The sequence below is a fragment of the Serinus canaria genome, chromosome 10 (genome assembly GCF_022539315.1).
Source record: "Serinus canaria isolate serCan28SL12 chromosome 10, serCan2020, whole genome shotgun sequence".
Classification (NCBI taxonomy): Eukaryota; Metazoa; Chordata; class Aves; order Passeriformes; family Fringillidae; genus Serinus; species Serinus canaria.
In genome coordinates, this window is record NC_066324.1 from 8708751 (window position 1) to 8725508 (window position 16758).

The 16758-nt window shown below is 39.6% G+C and overlaps 1 protein-coding gene across 1 annotated transcript in view; it reads left to right on the forward strand.

The window, feature by feature from the left end:
- ABHD17C (abhydrolase domain containing 17C, depalmitoylase) overlaps positions 1 to 14540 on the forward strand; it is a 28167-nt gene extending 13627 nt beyond the window's left edge. Inside the window, exons 2-3 of the mRNA XM_009089983.4 lie at positions 9727 to 9906; positions 13028 to 14540. Coding sequence (XP_009088231.1) covers positions 9727 to 9906; positions 13028 to 13247 — 400 coding nt within the window. The 3' untranslated portion in view covers positions 13248 to 14540. The remainder of the gene's footprint in view (positions 1 to 9726; positions 9907 to 13027) is intronic.
- The last annotated feature ends 2218 nt before the right edge of the window (positions 14541 to 16758 follow it).

Here is a 16758-nt window from a genome sequence, read left to right on the forward strand (position 1 = left end):
CATTCTTGGTATTTGCTGGAATACTTAATAATCCACTTGAAAATGGATAATTGAGAGAGACGGGAGAGATGCATCAGGAGAGTTGAGTTTTTCTGCAAGGCTGTGAATTTGGCACTTTTTGAAAGCAGATGTTTAAACATATGCAGATTCACACTGTGACAAAGCTCAGTGTTTTGAGCAAATAAAAATTTGGTATGTGTTTTCTCCACTTACCATGAGATGAGGGAAAAATAGAGGTTACAGTGTCATTTATCCAAGTAGGATTTTTTCCTATTTATGATTCACGAGACATGTCATTGCAGAGGAAGAGCCTATTGTTTTGATTCTTAAATCAAAAGAAAATACTGTCTTTCTTCAAGGCTGTGGAAATGGTTAGAGTAACTCAGAGAAACACAAAATGTTTCTAGGGAATTAGAGGGCTATCCAAGCCTCCTGGATAACACAAACCGTGACACTTCTGCACTGGGCTTCTCTACAGAGCCCTTCCGTGTTTGAGATACTGCATTTCTTTGAGAGGAGCTCATTCTTACCTAATAACTTGGTTCTTCTACAGTGCTTGAGCATATTAGTGTAAGTCTATAAAGGAGAGAGAAATCCTACTGCCAGCTGAGTCATCTTCATACAATGCTGGCTGCTAAAAGACTCATGTTCTGGGGACAGATGCCTTCATCTGCTGTTGATTCTTTTTAGGAACATTGGACCAGTTTGTTGTCATGGATCACTTTTGTATCAGAACCTCTCTCCCATTCTTGTTCTCCATCCTTCCTTTCTGCTCTCTTCTCTTGGAGACTCAAATCACTGCCTGAGCTACACTAATGCTTCTGCATGGAAGAAATGCTGCATCCACTTTTTCTGCTATGCATTCCTGCGAGGCCTTAGCCATTCCAGCTCCTGTGTAATCCTCTTGGACTCCAGCTTTGCTGCTCTGTGGGAGACACAGCATTCAGATTTGCAGGGGTCTTTGAAGAACAGTGTGAAAATGTCGGCTGTAATAGGATTTTGGATGCGAGCACCTGCTGTTTGTGTAGACAGTTCAATTTTTTCTTTGTTCTCCTCTGTCAGCATTATGGAGGTAACACTTTTTTTTTTTTTCACCAGCTTGTGTTTTATATACAGCTACAGTTGTCTGTAAGTGATATAAGGAAGATGCTGTATCGGTACCAAATATTTCACATTTAATGGCTTGTCAGCTCTATCAAATAACTGTAGCAAAACCAAGTAATTTAATGCTGCTAATATTTGAGAATGTGAAGATCTTAGTAAAACCTGTAGATGAAAAAGCTTTTACTTAGAGACTGAAGCATAAACAAAATTACAATAAACAGATAAAAGAGCATACAAAAGGAAGGCGAGAATGGAAAAAAGCACAGACAAATCACAAAACAGAAGCCCCCCACACAAAAGAAAATATTTGAATTCAAAGAGTGGTGGGATTCATTACCTGAGCAGTTCAAGGGCCAAGTTCTACAGATAAAAGTTTCTGAATGCTCTGCTTTACATTTTTTTCACCTAATCTTCCAAATATTAGTCTCCAAGGTATTAATTGCAGCATGAGAAAACCATTTAATGCTGCTATAGCATCCAGGCAACTAACTGCCTTCAGCTGAATTTACAGATATACTTCTAGTTTAAGATCCTTAGGTCAGGAATATCTTTTTTTATGAAGTTACAGTGTGCGTGACTAACCAGCTGTGCAAACCTTCTGGCCAGACATTTTTGGTGAGCTTTGTAGTTTGATCCATTACAGTCCAGGTTTAGTCTTGTTTTGTTCTGTGCTTATACAGTGATAGCTATTTTCAGATAGTACAGCCTGAGACATTGAAAGGAAACTTAACTGGAGCCATTTCTTTTTGTCTTGCCTGTCCTGGTTTGTGCACTGGAGCAGTTATTCCCTGCTTTGTGGGCAGCTGGGCTCTAGCTGTTGGAAGGGGAGAAATATCAGAGATGGGTGGAACAGGCAGCAGCTCTGGTCAAAAGCCACTGTGCTCCTCCCAGGAATAATCCCAGCTCATGAGTCAGAGGCTTAAGCCTTGCCTAGGTGCAGCTCATGGCAATTAGTGCCACAGCAGGGTGGCCTCACCTCAGTGTGGAGCTTTAGATGTGTAGGGGTAAGGGAAATACATCAAGGAGTTTGTGTTTGATGTGAAGAGTCCTGGCAAGAGCAGCGCTCGAGACAGGTGTCACAGGGGCTTCAATAAACAGATGGAAATAGCAGAAGAAGAAGACAGTGCTCCTGAGCAAAAATGGTTTGAGAACTGTGGAAAGAGCTGTTTCCTCCAGGCTTGTAAACCCTCAGTTTCCCAGTGCTGAGCCAAGGCTGGTGAGGAGGGTTATGTGATGGGCTTGGGAGGTGAGCCAAAATGCATTGGCTCACTGTGCAATTTCAGCCTCAGGAATAAGGCAAGGCTCTCCAGTTTGGAAATAGCTGAAATCAAAGAAACAGCTATGAAAGCACAAAACTTGTGGGAATGCATAACCAGTATTAGTATTTACAGTCAGGTGTCTCCTAGGGAATCAATTTCTGTGTTAGTTGACACATACTTGTTTTAACTGAAATCTTTACATTTAAAGATAATGTGTTAATATACATGGATATAATAAAGTCTTCCTTGTTTTTCATAACAGCCCTTACTAGGTGCACAATTATAGGGAGTAGTTTACCTTATTTTTCAGGTTTTGAGTGTAGGATACCCAAAAGTGCAGCCTCTTTGCAACAGTAAAAAGATGGTTGGAGTTTTAATGTCACATCAAGTATTGTGAGGGGTAGTGATCTATCTTACCTCTGCTGTATTAGAGCATAGGCTATGTGTGCAGTTGCAGTATTTTTACAGCAGGAGAGAGATGAGATAGACACTGAGGGTGAAGATAGTGGATTCCTTCAGAAGTTACTATTGACTGAGCTGCTCTGTAAAAATAGCTGAATTTTTTCTGCTGTCTCAGTTTATTTAAATGTACCTCAGAGAATGACTGTATAGGTTTTGTGCACTGCTTGCCCTAAAGAGTATATACTAGAAGTAGCTGACTGAGTATTTGTGAATTATTTATGCTGTGGTCATAAAGATAATGCTCAGTAGCCAGCAAAATTTTCCAGTCTTCTATATTCCAGGTTTATTGCTACAGAGCATCTTAATTAAATGCACAATACTTTATTAGAGTTAACTCCAGTGCTCTATTTTAAAAATAACTGGAGTAAAAAATTCATTTTATATGCCATTTACCTATTGTGTCATGGGACTAAATGGTGTGAATCAAGATTGGTCTAAGAAAGCACTTTGGAAGGAGAGGAAAGCTATGATGAGTAGAGAGCTCCCATGTTTATTCAAATTTAAAACTACAATCTTGTGCTAGTGTTGTCTGCAGAATCCAGCTGGTTTTAAGGGAGCTAAAGCAAAGAAAATGGGGGCAGTAGGAATTATGTTTGAATATATCCATGTGTTTAGGTCCTATTTCCATTAGCTTCTTGTGTTTCAGCTTACAGTGGGTTTGATTTGTATTTGTCCCTGTGATTAGAAAAATAAAACAACCCCCAACATTTAGAAGTGGTTATTTAGGAATTAATTTAGGAAGGTGCTCACTCCTTCTCATTGCATGAGTGTGCTCTAAGTTTGGAGTGTTATTCTCCTTTTGTCATAAAGCAGTGGAATGGTGAAGGTAGGAGTTCAACAGATGCCTGAGCCACATCATTGCTCATTTTTCTTGGATGTTTTACAAGAGTCCTTCTTGCTTGTCAGTGGCCTTCTTGCTTCACTCAATATGAAAGAATTAATGCTTGTAGGGGCTAAGTTATTCTATTACATCAGCATGCCTGTGGCACAAGTTCCTGCTTGAATTTCAGTGCACATTTAATGAAAACTCTATTTCCTGCTTCCCTGCTATCTAGGGAAATAAAAAACCAAATAAACAAACAAAAAACCCAAAAAAACCCAGTCAGGCAGAAGCAACTGTTCCAAATGTGTTTGTTGTTTATACATAAAATTGCTAGTTCATGTGCTAGAAAAATGAGCAATCTATCATAAACCAAACACCAAAATCAGTATCCTGGGTTATTGTGGTGGAGAAAAGTTATGTTATAAATACAGTTGAGTCCTTAGTACAAGAGAAAACAAAGGAGGTTTTACCTTTCAGTTCCTTTAAAACATAAATAGATCTGCAAACACAGATTGGCTCTTTTTTGCCTGGGGGAAAAGGAACTTCCTGGTAAGGGTGAAGCTGGGAGGGGGAAAGGAGGGGTGTGGATGTACTGTTTGAGAGCACTTGGCTTGCTCTGAGTGAGTCCTGAGCAGTTTTACTTTAGTCAAAGAAGGTGTTTCCCACTTTGAAACGTGACAACTTCAGGAGCCTGTGCTTGAGGCAGGTGAGCAAAAGGGGTCTTAAGGCTATATTTCAAAAAGGAACAATTATTAGACAAACTAGTATTATTTGGATTAAAAAAAGTCATCCAACTGTCACCCCAAAGCCACTCAGTGCAGATTAGCATAATTCAGTTAATTTAAAGTGTAATCTCATTACAGTTTGTACTGGAGAATGCCATGAAATACCATTTACCTTTACCTACCCTGGTTTTTCAGGGCAAACTTGCAGTGGCTTCACCAGTCAGCAGTGTGTAGATCCCTGCTTTTGTCATGGATGCTTGAGCTCTCCAGTGATACTCAATATCCTTGTCAGGACTTGGTTGAACTGTGAGCACAGTTCTCAGCGTTTGATAACAGATCACTGATTGTCACAGGACACTAATCAAGAACCAGTTGCAGTGATTTCATGCTTTGGTATAATTAAGCTACTGCAGGGCAGATGATCATCCTCAGAAGTGCCTAGAAGTTGCTCCTACTTGATCCATTTATTATTGATATGAAAAGAGGAGCTGGTACATCACTGGATTAGTGCTGCAGTCCCAGAGTCCATCAAGCCTGTAGGAGTGTGATATTTGCTCATAACATCCAAAATTGCCTGTAAGAGGGCATTTTCAAGAGTCAAAGGTTCATTCTGTGATTCCACTATCAGCTTATATTGGTTAGCACTGGGGTTTCTCCATGGCATAATCAAATGACTCTGGTGTGGTAGTAAAAGTAATAGTGATATAAAACTGTGGTGGAGTCCTTGATTAAATTTCTCTGTCAGCCATTTAAATTATTTTGAGAGTGAACACATTTGTGGAATTACTCGTCTGCTCCTGTGACAGTGTGCTGGGCCATAGGCCAGAAAAATTGGTCTCTCTTTTGCAGCTTCATAAGCCAGAGTACAACCCAGTTTTGGCTCTTAGCTCCATGAAAATGTGAAGTGAAATTGAGTGTGGTGTACCATAACTTGAATTGCCTGAAGAGGAGGAAGGTAGAGAAGGGAGGAGATCTCATGATTTAAAGAGTCAGTGTCAGTAAAACAGTGAAGAATTTTAGACCTGTGTTTGTGTGAATTCAAGGAAACTGGAGAAGCTGTCACAGGGACACTTTTTGTGTGCCAAGGTTTCTTGTGAATCCTGAAATCTGATTTTTCTCATTTGACAGTTGTTACAGTTAACTCAAAAAATCCTTAATCTAATGCCTTCCTCTCAATTTCATGTTGGCATTTAGACTGAAAATCTGCTGTAATTTCTCTGATATTTTGGCTGACATGCTGGAGTGGTACTTGCTGAAGCACAATGCAAAATGCAATGTTTTGGTCAGATACTGTAAATTTTTAGATTCATACAGGAATAAATAGCCACTTATTTCTGAAAATATAAATGGATATCTTATGGAAATGTATCATGATGCTAGAAAATACCTATCTGTGGTACTTAACAAGTGATCTAAATTTCTCTGGATTATTAAACTTAGAGATAATGCATTTTGAAAAGGTGATAAATAGTATTTTGTGACGAATGGGTTTGTGCTAACAGAAGGAGCCAGACTTGAATAGGTTATGAAGAGCTGAGTACATGTATGTTCTAGTAAAGGTGCTCTAGAAGTTGCTATTCCCTCCAAAGTGGGGCATGATTTGTGTTATTCCTGATGTATGCTGGATTTTCTTTGTGGCTTGAAAATGATTTATTTAATTGGTGTTTGCTGGAGGAGGGAGTGCCCAGTTTCAGACTCAGTCCCCTTGTGAGAATGCAAGAGCTGGTTACCTCATTTTCCTGGCCTTGTAAATTTATGTACTTTGTGTGTTGTAAGGAAGAACTCGCCCATCAGTCCCTGCCTTAGTTTAGCAGCAGTTAAACACTGTCTCACAGTGTTATGGAGTGGGGTTTGTGCCACCAAAGTAATCTGAATGGACAGTTTCTGAAAACTAATTTATTGCTGTTGCTGTATGCAGGCTGCTCTCTGCGCTTTCCTGTTTAGGTAAGAGGTAAAGGGACAGCAAATATCATAAAAATTCAAACTAAAAATACAAGGTGAGGTTGATTTCATGGATTCAGTAAGCCTGGCAAAAGGACTGGCCTTGCTAATGAATATGTATTTGGCACTTTTGAGGACTGGCAGCTTTGGCTGTGAACATTGCAGGGCTTCAGCTGTGACACTCTGGAGTCCCCACAGCAGCATTCCACTGACACTGCACTGAGCAAGGAGAGAGTAAAAATAGCAGGGGTAAACTTTCCAGCTCCATGCCTCAAAGCTGGAGCCCTGGGGGGAGCAGGGATTCAGTATCTTAGGCTCATAATTAAAGATGCTTTGAGGTAATACATGGTTTGCACATAATGCTGTCATCCAGAAAGTCTGAGGTACTTTGCATGGCAGTTGATGCCATCATCGCTGTTGTATGAGGAAACTGAGGAGGGACATGGCTGAGCCACAGCCATACAGCCAAGCAGGGGAACTAGAAGTAGTGTCTCATCCTCCTTTGCTGTGCTCTCTGTCAGCAGTATTCCCAGTCTTCTGTATCCCACTGCTGAGGTCTCTTGTTACTCTGGAATAAGTAGAAGAGTCTGGGGTGTGGATTCTTAATAACCAGCTTCTGTGCACGTAGTTCATGCTAGCATGGGGAGACCAGAAATGCTGGTAAACCTCATTTGTATTTACTGAGGCAGAAACACAGGGGGGAAAAAAACCCAACCCCAAACTACTGTTAATATAGACTGTGGGGTGTTTGGGGGCCTTAGCTAGATCTGGACTGAAGCTCTAGGTAGTAACCTTCACAAACTTACTGCTTGTGAAGGTTACTAGAATGTGTAAGCCATACCATGTACTTGTGGGTTATTGAGACCTGGATAGACTGGAGAACTTTGAGCTTTGCCACCTGTGTTAGTAGGTAAGGGGAAGCAGAAATGCTTGCATCATTTATACAGCAGTAGCTGCAATTCTCAGTAATGGAGCTCCCGTCTGGAAAAAAAGCATGCCTGCCCTTTTTTCTTCTCTTTTTTCCCCCTTTGTCAAAGCAGGGTTTTGCATATGCCCATGGTAACTGAGTTGTTTCCTGCTTTGGCTTTGCTGAAGGCCGGTTTCCACACTGCTGTGGTGCCCTGCTTGTTTAGAACTCTCTGATGGGGCTCCACAGGAGAAGTGCCCAAGCATATCCAGAAATTTTCCTTGGCTCTCCTGCTCCCTCAGATGAAGCTCTGTTTCCACAGAGACCAAAGCTTGTGTGTTTCAAAGAAGTTATTTTTAGAGGCTGCTGTTTAGCTGGTGGAAAGACTTTCTTCCTTAATAGGAGAGCAGACTGTAACAGGATTCCTCCTTTTCCAGAGTGTCTTTTGCCTTTTTCTACCATATTCTTTCCCTTTTTCTGTGTCACCCAGTTTCCCTTTCATTGCTGCCTTCTTACCCATGTCTGCTCTTCCCCTCTTCTCTTTCACTTTCTGTATCACTGCTCCTGTTGTGCAAGGATCTAACAGAAGGAAGTTTGCAGAGAGTGAGGGAGGGACCCAGCCTCTGCTTTGAGAACATTGTGTTTCAAAGATAAAGCCCCTAGGTGGGTTAGTACCTGGGCTTGCTGAGTCACCACTGAGCAGTGTTTGTGAGAACACAGGTGATCATGGAGCCAAGCCCTGGCCCTCAGCTCTTGAGGGCCTTGCACAGCTCAATTATTCATGGCCTTCGCTCATGAGTTGTCCTGTGTCCTTTGGCCTCAGGATAAATAAATATTACATGTAGCTGTTTCTGCTGATGTTTGCGGTAAGCTCCGTGTCTTGCTTGCTGAGTGCTTGATGACCTAATGGTAAAGGGCCTAAAAAGATAAATCTGTTACAGTAACTCTTCTGTCTTGAAAAGGGGAACTGTCCCTAAATAAAACAGCCCCAGAGATTCTTTTAGTTGTCAGTCAGTAGGAATGTAAAGCAGAAAAGGCATTTGCTCTAATGATAGGCTAAGAGTGCACTAACTCTGTGTCCTAATACCCTTTTACAATTATTCATTTGATCCAGATTGTCACATTTCCTTTCTGTGGAGTTGGGTACTGAATAGTTGTAGTGACAAAGGGCTGCTTTAAGTTCAGACATATCTCTGGGCTTTTTAAATGATGCTGTAGACTGTATCTGACTTTACCTGGCATACTATGAAATAGCTTTTTCTCTGGAGTACCTATTGCCACAACAGCAAGTTTATCCCCTTACAATATGAGATGTTTTAAGAAACAACTTCAAAAGGAGTGAGTCTAAAGCTGATCAGTGTTGGAGAAAATTACCATACTAAGGCAATTGGATGTGTTGAATTCTCTTGCCACCCTATGCTGTCCTGTTACCCTGTGATTCACTCAAACATCTGTTTCCACATTCTACTTATATTGTAAACCTTTTAGAAAGGAAACTTCACATTTATCATGATACTGCAGTTCAGGATGGCATTGCAAAACCCACCAGCATTAATATCATTCCATGCCCACTGAAATGCTGTGTGGGTGATCATGTTCCAGTCCTGTTGTCTTGTGTATCCCTGATGCTATTGCATTTCTGCCTCTCTTTTATATGATGCAACAGCTGGCAGATGGGCTGGATGCATGTGGTGCCTTTGGGGTGCATGCCTGCAGCCCTCCCCACCCAGCAGCTGGAACGAAGTCTGCGATGCCAGGATTTTGTTCCAAGGTCCTATTAACTGAGTTAGCCAGGCCCTGCTGTGTGCTGGACCATGTCTAACACTAAGGGAGAAAAAAAAATCTGCTAAAAAAGCTGCACAACATCTCTTTAAAAACATCAGCCTGTGGCTGTGGTGACAGACTGCCAGCATCAGCTGCTGCTTGGTTACCAAGAGAATAAAATTTTACTCCTGAGAGATATTTTTATACAGTTGCTTATTCATATAACAGTAGATGCCAAAAGCACCCTTATGCTCAGCAGTATAAAAATATTAAGAAAATTTCAGTTTCACAGAGGCTACAATCCAGTCCAGTTATACTTCATCATGAAACAAGGCAGTCCTGACAGCCTGTAATTGGATGATTAGTACTGGATTATTCTAAATTTTAATTATTAATTGATCTTTTTTCTGCTGTCATTTTAATTTTCTCTTTTGGCACAAAGCAAATCATTTAGCTTCTTGAAGGTTGAGTATCCTCCAGGCCTGCTGTACACCTTGTAAGCAGCTTTGTAAGGAAATTGAAACCTTCCAGGTGTACATGGAGTATAGCCTAAACTGCAGGGTTTGCTTTTCATTGTCGCTGCAGTGACCACAGCACTGTAGATGGTGAGGACTGTCAAAAAGACATGTTTTACACAAGTTATTTTCTACTAGAAATGTGTTCTCTTCCGCAATCAATGGATGTGAAATATGTTGTGGTTTGGGTTGTTTAGTTTTAAAGGGATCTTTCTTTTCTCTGCAGGTATGGTGTCAGTCCTGAGAACATTATCCTGTATGGCCAGAGCATTGGTACTGTCCCCACAGTAGACCTGGCGTCTCGGTACGAGTGTGCAGCTGTGATCCTCCATTCTCCCCTGATGTCTGGCTTAAGGGTGGCTTTTCCTGACACCAGGAAAACCTATTGCTTTGATGCTTTCCCGAGGTATGTATCTCTGCTGCAAGGGAGGTTCTGTACTTAACATGGTGTTTAAAAGGGACTGGTGGTGTAAGCAGATACTGAGACTTGTATTTGTTCCTCCCTGGGGAGGATCTTGTAGGATCCTGATTTTTTGACTAAAACAAAGTCCATGTCCCATCTTTTAGAAGATATTAAGCTTGTTTTAAGAAGCTAGAAAATTATATACAACTGGTTTTAAGATAAAACATTTGCTTTTATAGTCTAGTTTTCACAGGAAAAATTGCAACAGACCTGGAGTACTCAACTATTTGGGAATAGTAGAGGTCATGGAAGCAGCAGATATTCTAGGAATCTTTTGGAACTTCTCATTTGATACAGTTTAAGTTATGGAAGAATATGAGGGGGGAAGCCAGTGTCTCTACAGCAGGGCAAGGGGAAGCACAAGTAAAAAGCTTAGTGGTGGACGGAAGGGAGAAGATAAAACAGACACTCTCTGAAGTCTTGGTCAAAACTTGGCTTTACTTCAGAAAGTCATGCTTGTGATAAGTATAGTAAGGAAAATTCATAGCATTTCTTATTTTTGTTTTATTTTGGTTACAACAGATTAAAGTTAGCAGCTGTGGGAGGCCATAGGTAAAAATCCATAAGCCAGAACAGCTAGGAGGAATGGTGGTGAAGTAATAGTGGCTCTCACAGTTCCCATGTTTAGAATCCTTTCAAACATATTATTAGTTAATTAATTAACTTGTTGGAGGTGCAGACTGAATTTGAAGCACTTATACTCCAGCTCATTCATCATCCTCAAACCTGAAATCCAATATTTGCAAATGCTTCTGCAAGAGAGGAAAAAACAAAGCCTTGAACATAGCTCTGATTACAGAAGTAACAGTGATTAGCTGTTACAAGCCAAATCAAATGACAGCTTTAAAAAGAAAAGTGGGAAGGGGAACAGGGACAGCAGGTGTGCTGTAGCACTTGAGTATTTTGTTCTTGCCCTACTGAGCTGTTCATTGCTGTCAGTCTGACTTCCCTGGTACTGGGAGCAGGGAAAATAAACAGCAGTGCTCTTTATGGACGTGTGCAGCTCAACTGTCTGTCTTCACAGTGGGAAACAAAATAGTTCTGTGTGCACCTACAGTGAGTTGCTATTATGTGCATTTTATGTTGGGACTCTATGAGAATTTAGTCTCTGTAGATTTTTCTAGCTGCAGAGCTGTGTGGCTGAGAATACTAAGTAAGGCTAATGTGCAGTTTAAATACTGCTTTATGAGTTGCTGACTTGGCAATGGGATGGCTTCCAATTTTCTGCAAAATATAAATATTATCTGGCTTAATGGTCTGCAAATATATGTGAAAAAAATTGTTTCATTATATGAATACTGAAGTGAAAGGGGTTTCCTACAATAAATGAGAACCTAGTGTCTAGCCACAAAAATTATTAACAATTCTGTAGCTGTTTTAGCTGATAGATCTATTATACCAGACCTTTCATGGGCTTAAAACTTCAGTTTATACAGCATATTGATTGTAAAGTATTTACATTAGATATGATACTAATTTTGGGATGAAAATTATGGGGAAAAACAAAATCTGCATTATTTTGATGCCTCTTTTATGTTGGGATTTTTTTTTTAAATTCAGTATAGTTGCACACATCTCAAGTTTCACACAGGAAATGTGAAATAAAGCTGCATTTTAATTTTAAATAGTACCTTAAATGACATGAAACCTGGGGGTTTTTTTGACAGCTATAGAGACAGAAATGTGTTCACACTCAGCTGTTCACTGGAGTACCAATGGCAGTTCTCTAGAATGCTAAATGCTGAGGTTTGAAAGTGTGAGGCTTAGTGCTTCAGTTTACATCTTTTTAGTTAACTTTAAATTTTCATAAAACTTTTTTGAACCTGTTTTTAAGTTAGGGTATGGTTGCATCTGTATTTTTAAAATAATTTTAAGCAGTCTTGATCATTTTGTAAGATCAATGGTCATTCCAAAATTACATGCCTTCTTGTTCTTCAGGAGCAGGAAAATTCAAACACCTTTTATTTGCTGCCGTAAAGAAATACATTTGTCCTCCCATAAAATTAAGTAGTACCAGCACTCATTTCTCCACATTCCTGCATTTGTTGATGGAAGTGGAGCAGGTAGGAAGCTGAGAGTTCATTAGCACGTGGTGTCTCTACACAGATTTGGAATCATTGGTAATTATCAGCAGGAAATGGCTGCCTGGAAATAAAAGCTGGGGCCTGTTTGAGGAGAGTCAGTGAAAGCTGCTCTTCACTGCTTGCAAGTTCATGTGCTACCAGGATGCTTCATAATTGGGCTTTTCTGGCCTGACCTCTTCAGTGGGAAGGTGCCTTTGTCACTCTTCCCTCCCCTCAGAACCCATTTTCCTGTGACAGGTAGTCTCAAGCTATATTGGTCTGCTAAAGGTAGCTGGACAAAAGGAAAAATGTCACTCTAAAGCCACTTTGCAGTCACAGCTGGCAAAGAGGCTGGTTACATAAAGGAAAATCCTGTGTGATTTCTGTGGTTTGCAGTTAAATATCCCTGTGTAATGCTCTTCTCCCACAGTTTTCTATTTCATTGTTTGAACTTAAACAATCAATAGAACAGATTGTTTTCCTTTAGCTGAATCTGCCTAATTTGGGGATTCAAAGACAGGTTTAAGCTCCATGAGCCAAAGCCTTTTTTTGTTGTTGTTAATGAAATCTTATGACTGGAATGTATTTAATTAGTTTTTAAGCTGTTAAATTGTTAGGTGATAATGTGTCATGTGAGAAGAGTCCATGCTTGCAGAATGTCCCATGGAATCTTATTACCTCACAGTGCTTTGTGTGATAGATACAGTAACTCATTTAGTTGGGGATTTTTGGGTGCCAAACTATTTGCATGCTGCCCACTCAAACTTGTTGCTGTTAGCACTGGTGGGATGGTGGTGGTGGCAGTGCAAGCTCCTTTTTCACACCTGTGTTTTGGGAATGAGCCTTGTCCCATTTCACTTGTGCACAACTCCAGTGGTCTGCAGCCATTTAGAAACATGCCATGGTAACTGGGCTGTGTGTCAACAGTTGAGCTTGCTTTCCCTAATGATGTGAAACTGAAAGCCCCAAACTGAGCTGTGTCTTTCTTTTCCTTCCCCCAGCATTGACAAGATCTCTAAAGTGACCTCTCCTGTGCTGGTCATCCACGGTACCGAAGACGAGGTTATTGATTTCTCCCATGGCCTGGCCATGTACGAGCGATGTCCACGAGCAGTGGAGCCCCTCTGGGTGGAAGGGGCTGGGCATAATGACATAGAGCTTTATGCACAGTACTTAGAGAGACTAAAACAGTTCATATCTCATGAACTTCCCAACTCCTGAAGAAGCCTACCTGATTTTACCTCAGTTACTGTGAACGGAAGAAATTACCTGGTTTTGCACATGCTTTAACTGGATAGCTGTAATAGCTTTATACTATGAAGAAATACCCTGTCTTGAGGGTGTTCTAATCAAACATCTGATGAAATTTGTCTTTTCTATCTGGAAATGATTCTACTAATGCACACAAATATGGTCAACTACTGTAATTCCAACAATTTTTAGCTTCATTGCCCTGAAGGAAGTGGGAATCCTAGCTGCTTACGGGGACACTTTTTACCTAGTGCTGTATTAATCGAAGATCAGTTTTCTCTGTCTCACTTCAGATCATTTCTAATTCTGTCCTACAAAGACTTTTTCCCCATTGTGTTCTCAGAGTGGAGAGCACAACTGTTATGAGCTACAGCTTGTTCTGAACAATCATGGGTTCAATCTAAGGGAGTACTTTCTCTGTGAAGTTTCTAGCTGTGGTATTGTAACTGGAAAGTTATTGTGATGAAGTTCCCCCTCCTCCCTTCTAGTGTTCTTTTGTTAACTTACTGATCTTCCCAAGTAAATTATTTAAATATACTTTTACCTGAAAATAAACAAACTACTATATGGGGCTAAACTCTGTAACGACCTCTCCATTAGTTGTATAAACATAACTGGAATATTCTTAAAGGATCTAGGGACAAAACTGCTTTTGTTTAAAAATAAATGTGTAAATTTACTACTAGAAAACTCATTTTAATATTCAGATTGTCTGAATAATAGCCATAACAGACATTTCCTTCTGTAAAGCATTCCTGTAGACTTTTTAAAAGTACTGTACATATTTGAATTTACATTGTGCATAGATTCTTAATTGGTAGTTTTAATTTAAGTCTAGTTACAATAAACTGCAAAATTCTGGTTTGTATATGATTGAATACATTTTGTTAAAATATGTTTTTATCCCTATATTATTTTGCTATTAAAGTTTTATAAAGTTTCCAGGACAAGAAAAAAAAATAGAATTTACACATTTATGTTTTGATGAATTATGTAACTAAATTTTCATTGAGCTGATCTTTTTAGTTTAGAAGTAATTTGATTCTTTGACACTGGAATCGCACAGATTATGCATCAGAAATGCAAAACACTTAAAAATTGTTACACTGCTAGGATAGGTCTAATTTTTCCAAATTTAAAGGCCTTAAATGTACTGTAAGCCTCAGATTGTTGTATAAATTGATTGCGATTGATTGCAGTTTGTGTCCTGTTGCTAGAGAGCAACACAGTGATTGTAATGGAATAAAGGATGCATGGATTAGAGCTTGCTCAAGTTTGGAATCTTATTTGGTGCATAATTTTCATACATGAGAAAAGTGTAAAAACAGTACTTGATAGAGTAAGCTGGGTATGTAAATCAAATGTACAAGAGGTTATGTTTAAATGGTGTTCAGCTGGTTCTAAGAAATGAAAAATCATGATTTATTGCCTGGAAGAAATATTTGAACATAGTTCTTATAAATTCTTATAACAGGCCTGCAGTTAATTTGTGCATTGTCTTTGATTATTGCCTTGGCCCTATTACTGCAAAAGAGGAAAAACTTGTATTTTCACTTGCAGTGAAATGAGGACATGCATCCTGGGCCACGTCACTGGGATCCTTGGACTGGATTTGGGCATCAGTGTTGTCTAGTTGTGACTTTTAACTGTCCAAGCAGCAGGGACCCCAGCAGTTCTCTTGGTGATTTTGCCAGCCAAAATTGTCAGGTTTTGCCTAATTACCACCTCAAGCTCAGCACTTCCCTCCTGTATTTTAAGTAAATATTCAGATATTTTTCTGATTTTATATATATTTATTGTACCCTCATAAATCCACAGTGGTTTTCTTCCATTCTTACATGTGTTGTTTCTGGGACTGTAGCCCTGTGGAAACCAAGCTGCTGTGTGTGGTACAGGTATTCAAGGTAATGTTGAAAGGGTCAGCCTGTCCCTGAAGTGACTTGGGGATTGTTACCTGATTAGCTCTGTTTTTTGGTACCCACATTGAACTTTGTGTTGCTCTAAAACCTCAGCCTGCAATGTTTCTTCTCCTTGTGACTGGGTGTAGTTACCCTTTAACAAACTGCAATTTCTAAACTTTTCCCTATAAATTGATTTTTTGATTACTACTTTTCCAACTTCTGATGTAATTTTGTGACTTGTCTTTGCATTTGCTTTGTTTTTTGCCAGTATTCCTCTGTTAATGAGAACCCTGAATATGAATTCAGTGTGGTTATTTATGTCCCATGGTCTCTGCAGTTGCAGGTGCAGCTCATGATGTCCTGGCTGAACATGGATTTCCACTTGTACTATTTCTTATTTGCCTGAATTCCTTCTTAACTACTTCTCAGAGGGGCCTCAGTCTTCTAGCTTCTGCATTGTCTGGTTTGGTTTGTGAAGTTCATCTGCATTAAACTAACACAGATGCTTTGCTCTTAATTAAAATGTTAATGACCTATCATTGATCCACTGGTATGGATCTTCTTCCCTCTCTTTTAATTCAGTAATTTGTTTACCTGTTTCTTCCCTTAAATAATTTTCCATGTAGCCCTATTTTCATCCAATAGTTCTTAATGAATTCTGATTTTTTTTTTTCTTTTGTGTGCTCTGCACAGAATAAATGCTACTAGTGAGCTGCTTTGTATTATAAACTTGTATCAAAGTTTCAAGCATTTCAAAACACTGCTGGTCAACCTTGGAACTATTAGTCGAAAATGTGTGGCCAAGTCATGAAGATGCAATTTTATCCATGAGAGTGAATTTCAGGTCCTCATTTTAAAGAAAAAGATGGTTTTAAATTTTTAAAAAATATTTTAATTTTTAAACTGTAGGAAAGGGGATGATGTGAGGTTATGAAAAACAAATTTTGGGCTTAAAAAAATAGTCTGTTCCAGCAAACTGCTAACATGCTGTAATTTAAATGTATAATGTGGGCCTTTACAAGAACTTGTTATGCATATTTTAGAGCTATCAAGGTGTCACTGTAAAAATGGCTCTGTGTGCCTGGATACATTATGCAACGGGTCTCCCAAAGGTGTGAGTGATCACTAACATGTTGTTGTTGTTGGGGATGCTCTGTCCATTTTTCCTGTGTGACTGACCATTTTTGTTCATGTAGTGCAGCCACAGGTGATGTACAGCTTGTTTGCAGAAAGGTAAGATGTGCTACATCTGTTTACTCTCAGTAGTTGTCTCGTGTTTGTACTTTGGAAAAGCCAGAGGAGAATATTTGTTACAGCTTCAAAGGTGTGGTTTTCCAAGGACTCTGATATGTATCCTTCTAAAATTTATGTAACTGTTACAAATTTAACTTGTGCTCACCTGGAGGCCTGTTACTTGTGTCGCCTCTGCTGCGGTTTTGTTCCTCGTTCTTCCATGTCACTCCTGTAACTTGTGCCAGCTCTGCTCAGGGTGCTGACCCTGGAACTCTAAATACCCAAACCTGTATTTATGCTTAGCATTGTACACATCTATGAACTCTGTATTGCATTTGCTTTTTCTA